General features: G+C 47.7%; 1 protein-coding gene across 1 annotated transcript; it reads right to left on the bottom strand.

Moving 5' to 3' along the window:
• Positions 1-52: 52 nt before the first annotated feature.
• On the bottom strand, positions 53-3,136 carry LOC124033511 (gap junction delta-2 protein-like). The gene is made up of 3 exons (XM_046345529.1): positions 1,599-3,136; positions 1,154-1,494; positions 53-1,123 (listed from the first exon to the last, which is right to left on the bottom strand). The coding sequence occupies exons 1-3, from the start codon at positions 2,086-2,088 to the stop codon at positions 845-847; spliced, it is 1,110 nt and encodes a 369-aa protein (XP_046201485.1). The 5' UTR covers positions 2,089-3,136; the 3' UTR covers positions 53-844.
• Between the last annotated feature and the right edge of the window lie 3,530 nt (positions 3,137-6,666).

Genomic DNA, 6,666 nt, shown 5'->3' with positions numbered 1-6,666 from the left:
TGTTTTAAAATAGTTGAATAACTTTGAACACGTTTGCCTTTTCAGTATTTATTTGTTCCTACCATACACAGCACAGTTCCAGTATGTATGAGTCTCTATACACTCACCTTAGCAGGTTGGGCTCAGTTCCATTCCAACGACCAACACAGTGAATGAAAAACATTTAAAAATGAGTATTGAAAGTGATGGACAATTAATTCCTTTCCTGAATAGACTTGAGTGGAAATGGAATTGACTTCAGCCCTTCCATAGATTCAATTATACAAATGATATAAATAACCCTCATAATTGAGGGCTCAGAGCCCTGCTACGAAGTAGCATTTTCCACATATAGGACAATTGACACGCACAGAAATGACCTTGGTACAGTACAACATTGGTGGAAAATGTACATTTTCATCCTTTTAGTGGATTTCAGGTTTTAAGACTCACCAAGTATATCATGTCTATAGACCAGTGATTCCCAGATGGCAGGAGAGGGCTGAAATCTTTTGGGTTGTGGCTGGAACGACTTGTTCTATTCTAGCTTTAGTCAAAAAGGTTGAGTCAGTCAAAATGTGCCTCTATTCCTAAAGGTTTTTGTGAGTCATAAATGCTTGAGAACCACAGTTGTAAACAGCACAGTGCTGAGGGAAGCTTGGTCAAATGTTGGCTCATATCCACACCTCAGACACTCAGGTACTCTGGTGTATTTTCTCTATTTTCTTGGGAAACAACATTACCAGTGATGAGTACCACAGTACATCTGTATGGACTTGCAAACACAGCATCCTGTAACAAGTCATTCCCTAGTAGTTGTCATGGAATAATGACAGAGAACTATACAGCGTTTCAATTCTTTCCTTCATATCCAGACCTCCGTACTGCGCAGCTTGGATTTCCAGCCCTTCCCTTTGCTCTTCAGAAGCTGTGTCTCTCCTGTCTGGAGCTCCTGGTTGTTGGGAAGCTGCAGCTCTGTCTCTATACCAGCATCAGGCTTCTTATTAAATGGGGAACAGTTCCCAGCACAGGTCCAGTCAGGCCGGTGGTCGACTACCAGATCCAAGTTCGGTAGCAACGTCGTACTGGTGACATCCCTAAGGCCCAGAGACGACATCAGTGAGGGGCTGTCGGGAGAGAAAGTCTCAAAGGTTTCCTGCCCCCCTTTCTCTACCCCATAATTCCCCCATGATCCTCCCTCCCTGAGCCTCACTGAGTGTCTGATCTTCTTCCATCCTAGATGATTAAGCTCCAGAAGGTTGAGGAGGATGCAGAAGAGACCCACGCAGAACATGAAGAGGAGGAAGATGGTTTTCTCTGTGGGCCGTGACACGTAGCAGTCCACGGGCTGCGTGCAGGGTGGGGCCTTGCACAAAAAGTGGAATGGCACTCGGAAGCCGAAGAGGAACCACTGGGCCATGACAAAGCCCACCTCCAGCAGCGCCCGGAAACACACATGGAACACGTAGTACTTGGAGAGGACACCTCCGGTTCCTCCTCCACCTCCAGGACCCCCTGGTGCATCGTAGTGGCTATTTCTGTAGACGCGAGCCCTGGCCTGGGTTAGAGAGTGGTGGTGGTGGCTGTAGTGGTGGCAGCTCCCTTTAGGAGGCTCTGACTCTGGGCAGTGATTCCCTCCAAGACATTGGCCAAGCTGTGACCTAAGTGCCGGTGTGAACGGATGGAGCAGCTATCCGAGTCACAGCTCCGGTTGAATGCCTCTCGACCTCCATCCTTCCCCCCGTCTCGAGACAAGTCCCTTGGGTTAACCCCCTGGCCCTGTCCGCTGTGTCCCTGCGGCAGCTTCGACAGATTATGCCACGTATATATGATAAAACAGAGAGACGGAGTCGAGACGCTGATGATGTGGAAGACCCAGAAGCGCGGCTGTGAGATGGGCGCGAAGGCATCATAGCAGACTGTGGCGCAGCCCGGCTGCAGGGTATTGCACACAAACATCTCCTGCTCATCGGCGTACACGTCCTCAGTCGCCACGGCAATGATGAGGAGGCGAAAGATCACCATGACGGTGAGCCAGAGGCGTCCAATCATGGTGGAGTGCTGGTGGACGGCGTCCAGGAGACGTTTGAGGAGCGTCCACTCCGTCATAATGGCCGTCTTCCTCTCAGAAAGTCAAGAGGATTCTAATACAGTGGAACACAGCGGTCTAGGAACACAGCGGTCTAGGAACACAGAGGTCTAGGAACACAGCGGTCTATGAACACAGAGGTCTAGGAACACAGCGGTCTAGGAACACAGAGGTCTAGGAACACAGAGGTCTAGGAACACAGAGGTCTATGAACACAGAGGTCTAGGAACACAGCGGTCTAGGAACACAGCGGCCTAGGAACACAGAGGTCTAGGAACACAGAGGTCTAGGAACACAGAGGTCTAGGAACACAGCGGTCTAGGAACACAGTGGTCTAGGAACACAGCGGTCTAGGAACACAGCGGTCTAGGAACACAGCGGCCTAGGAACACAGCTGTCTAGGAACACAGTGGTCTAGGAACACAGCGGCCTAGGAACACAGCGGTCTAGGAACACAGCGGTCTAGGAACACAGCGGTCTCATCCACACTTCCATGCTCTTCCTTGGTTTTAGATCAGATATAGCACTGGATCCACTCTTCTTCTGGATGTACTGACATACAGCACTCTGACCGCTGGCGTCTCGGGGAAGAAGGAGAGCTGCCTGGTGTAGCCTACAGTGGCATGTAAAGCGCTTTGCACACTGAAAAGCGTTATGTAAATCCAATCAATTATAGTGTAGGCAGATCCAGTTCTCCTCTCCGCCAGTCCTGGATGTACAGGAAACAGGTGCTGTAGATCCACTGTAGCCCTGGATAGCTTGCCTGGAACACACAGTGGTCAAAGAAGGGCAACACCTCCCTTCATCCACCCTCCTGTGTTGTAGGTGTAATAAAGCCCTGGATGGTTTCCCCCTGTCTGTTCTGAAATACACCGCTCTGACTTGCAGCTCCAACACTCCTCTGGGTCCACTCCAACCCTGGCTGTCTTAGGAGGAAATACCTGAGGACAGTCACTCTGAGCTGGGGCTACAGCCCTGGACCCACTCCAGTCTTGGACCCATTCTAACCTTGATTGTACTAGCATACAGACTTTATCCCCCTGCCCTAAAATATACAGCAATACACTGATCTCCTCTAGCACTGGCTGCCCTTCAGTAGAGCCCTCCCCTCGCGCCAGCCGTCCTGTAGCTGCACTGGAGTCCCGGCTCCTCTGTAAATAGACAGGCAGCCACTCTCCTGTCTCCTGTCTCTGAACCAGAGAAGTGGAGTCATCCCATCCCGGCACTTCTTCAAAGATAAGGAATGATTCTAAACACACACACAAATGAATGGACACACACACAAAAACAGTCTCACACACACATTCATAGACGGACACAAAGGCACACATGTATTTTCACACACACACACACACACACACACACACACACACACACACACACACACACACACACACACACACACACACACACACACACACACACACACACACACACACACACACACACACACACACACACACACACACACACACACACACACACACACACACACACACACACACACACACACTAGCCAGCTGGACAAACGGCCACTTGACACCACTCCCATGGCATGGCCTCTCCCTCTCTCTCTTGTCTTCAGGGTTCCGTTTTAAACCCCCTTCTAAGAGACTCTCCCTACTAGTTTAGAGAGCTGGCTGATAATGCTGGCTGATGTACATTCTTTATAGATTACTCTGCGGCCTGAAGACATGGCAATGAGCAATGAGCTTGTCCATGAATGAACATCAATGTATAAATGTTACCCTGATACAGAATCCAAACAGAGGTATTTTTCGTTATCAAAGATTGAACATTTTAAAAGCATTTTTACACTTTTGACTTGAAGAAGGTGCTAACTCGATTTCTTGGAGCTTTGAGTACTGTTGGTTTATTTAGTTGAATACGCAAATAGTTTATTATATTTGTGTATTCATGTTTGCAATATCAACTTATAGATTATGAATGACTATAAAATGTTTCTGTCTCTTAGCAAATGTAACTATTTTGAACCCTTAGCTTACAAGATGGAAGCTTGTACAGAAACACCCTTTCAATGGGAAATGAATGTTGCTTTAGGATTGCAAATTCACTGGAGTATTTACCCGTATTCTCATCCTTATTCCAAGAGTCTCTAACCAGAATTTCTAGAATACTTAGGAATTTTGGAAGTGACTGGAATTGTGCAACCTTAGCTCGCTTACATTCTACCAAAATAGAACGATTTAAGGTAAAACAACGGAAAATGAAGTGAATGATATTTTATCTTCTGTCTTGTTGTTGTGGCTGCTCCTCTCTGATCACTAGCCAATCCTGTTATCAGTGCTTTAAAAAAGAGCCTTGAAACATCTGCCACCATCAAATGACAGAGACCCCACAGATAAAACAGTCCCTGAACCGTTGTCTGTCTGTCTGTCTGTCTGTCTGTCTAACCATGTCTGTCTGTCTGTCTGTCTGTCTGTCTGTCTGTCTGTCTGTCTGTCTGTCTGTCTGTCTGTCTGTCTGTCTGTCTGTCTGTCTGTCTGTCTGTCTGTCTGTCTGTCTGTCTGTCTGTCTGTCTGTCTGTCTGTCTGTCTGTCTGTCTGTCTGTCTGTCTAGCCATGTATGACTGGGTCTGTCTGTCTGGGTCTCAGCTCTCTCTGTCTGTTAGTCTGTCTGTCTGTCTAGCCATGTCTGACTGGGTCTGACTGTCTGTCTGTCTGTCTGTCTGTCTGTCTGTCTGTCTGTCTGTCTGTCTGTCTGTCTGTCTGTCTGTCTGTCTGTCTGTCTGTCTGTCTGTCTGTCTGTCTGTCTGTCTGTCTGTCTGTCTGTCTGTCTGTCTGTCTGTCTGTCTGTCTGTCTGTCTGTCTGTCTGTCTGTCTGTCTGTCTGTCTGTCTGTCTGTCTGTCTGTCTGTCTGTCTGTCTCAGCTCTGTCTGTCTGTCTCTCTGTCTGTCTGGGTCTCAGCTCTGTCTGTGTTAGTCTGTCTGTCTGGGTCTCAGCTCTCTCTGTCTGTCTGTCTGTCTGTCTGTCTGTCTGTCTGTCTGTCTGTCTGTCTGTCTGTCTGTCTGTCTGTCTGTCTGTCTGTCTGTCTGTCTGTCTGTCTGTCTGTCTGTCTGTCTGTCTGTCTGTCTAGCCATGTATGACTGGGTCTGTCTGTCTGGGTCTCAGCTCTGTCTGTCTGTCTGTCTGTCTGTCTGTCTGTCTGTCTGTCTGTCTGTCTGTCTGTCTGTCTGTCTGTCTGTCTGTCTGTCTGTCTGTCTGTCTGTCTGTCTGTCTGTCTGTCTGTCTCAAATCTGTCTGTCTGTCTGTCTGTCTGTCTGTCTGTCTGTCTGTCTGTCTGTCTGTCTGTCTGTCTGTCTGTCTGTCTGTCTGTCTGTCTGTCTCAGCTCTGTCTGTCTGTCTGTCTGTCTGTCTGTCTGTCTGTCTGTCTGTCTGTCTGTCTGTCTGTCTGTCTGTCTGTCTGTCTGTCTGTCTGTCTGTCTGTCTGTCTGTCTGTCTGTCTGTCTGTCTGTCTGTCTGTCTGTCTGTCTGTCTGTCTGTCTAGCCATGTATGACTGGGTCTGTCTGTCTGGGTCTCAAATCTGTCTGTCTGTCTGTCTGTCTGTCTGTCTGTCTGTCTGTCTGTCTGTCTGTCTGTCTGTCTGTCTGTCTGTCTGTCTGTCTGTCTGTCTGTCTGTCTGTCTGTCTGTCTGTCTGTCTGTCTGTCTGTCTGTCTGTCTGTCTGTCTGTCTGTCTGTCTGTCTAGCCATGTATGACTGGGTCTGCCTGTCTGGGTCTCAGCTCTCTCTATCTGTTAGTATGTCTGTCTGGGTCTCAGCTCTCTCTGTCTGTTAGTCTGTCTGTTTGGGTCTCAGCTCTCTCTATCTGTTAGTATGTCTGTCTGGGTCTCAGCTCTCTCTGTCTGTTAGTCTGTCTGTTTGGGTCTCAGCTCTCTCTGTCTGTTAGTCTGCCTGTCTGCCTGTCGATCGATCAATGTGTCTGTCTGTCCTGGTGCCAGCACTCTGTCACACAGTGTTAGTCTAACAGAATAAAAATGATCTGAATAGAGTGGGTCACACACAATCAACAGAACTCACTCCTGCTTGTGAGCAAAATGACAAATATTTTAAAAAACATTTAAAAAAAACATTTAAACCATTTTAATTTCTAATACGTCAATGTCTGTTTGGTACTGCTTATTCGCACTTCACGAGAGGAGGGATCCATTGGATTTAACCCTCTGTGTGTACTCTGTGGAGTGACTGTGGAGTGGCCCCTCAAGTCGTCCGCTTGGGGATTACAGGGGCCCCATCCCTAGACAAAGGAAGTGAACTCAGGGGCCAGGCGGAGAGAGAGAGAGAGAGAGACAAACAGACAGACAGAGGTAGTCGGAGAGAGAGAAGGCAAGAAGGGCCTTCTATGCCATCAAAAGGAACATAAAATTCGACATACCAATAAGGATCTGGCAAAAAATACTTGAATCAGATTTTAAAAAACATTGCCCTTTATGGTTGTGAGGTCTGGGGTCCAATCACCAACCAAGACTTCACAAAATGGGACAAACACCAAATTGCAAAAATATCCTCAGTGTACAACGTAAAAGACCAAATAATGTATGCAGAGCAGAATTAGGCTGATACCTGCTAATTATAAAAA

This window comes from Oncorhynchus gorbuscha, linkage group LG04 (genome assembly GCF_021184085.1).
Source record: "Oncorhynchus gorbuscha isolate QuinsamMale2020 ecotype Even-year linkage group LG04, OgorEven_v1.0, whole genome shotgun sequence".
In the NCBI taxonomy this organism is placed as follows: domain Eukaryota; kingdom Metazoa; phylum Chordata; class Actinopteri; order Salmoniformes; family Salmonidae; genus Oncorhynchus; species Oncorhynchus gorbuscha.
The sequence above is the reverse complement of the archived record's forward strand: the minus strand, read 5'-3'. Positions and strand labels throughout refer to the sequence as shown.

Coding starts and splice junctions, on each gene's coding strand:
- LOC124033511 (XM_046345529.1), bottom strand. CDS start 2,088: ATGACGGAGTGGACGCTCCTCAAACGTCTCCTGGACGCCGTCCACCAG. Junction 1,495..1,598: donor GGAGGGAATCACTGCCCAGA/GTCAGAGCCTCC, acceptor ACGATGCACCAG/GGGGTCCTGGAGGTGGAGGA. Junction 1,124..1,153: donor GATCATGGGGGAATTATGGG/GTAGAGAAAGGG, acceptor GAAACCTTTGAG/ACTTTCTCTCCCGACAGCCC.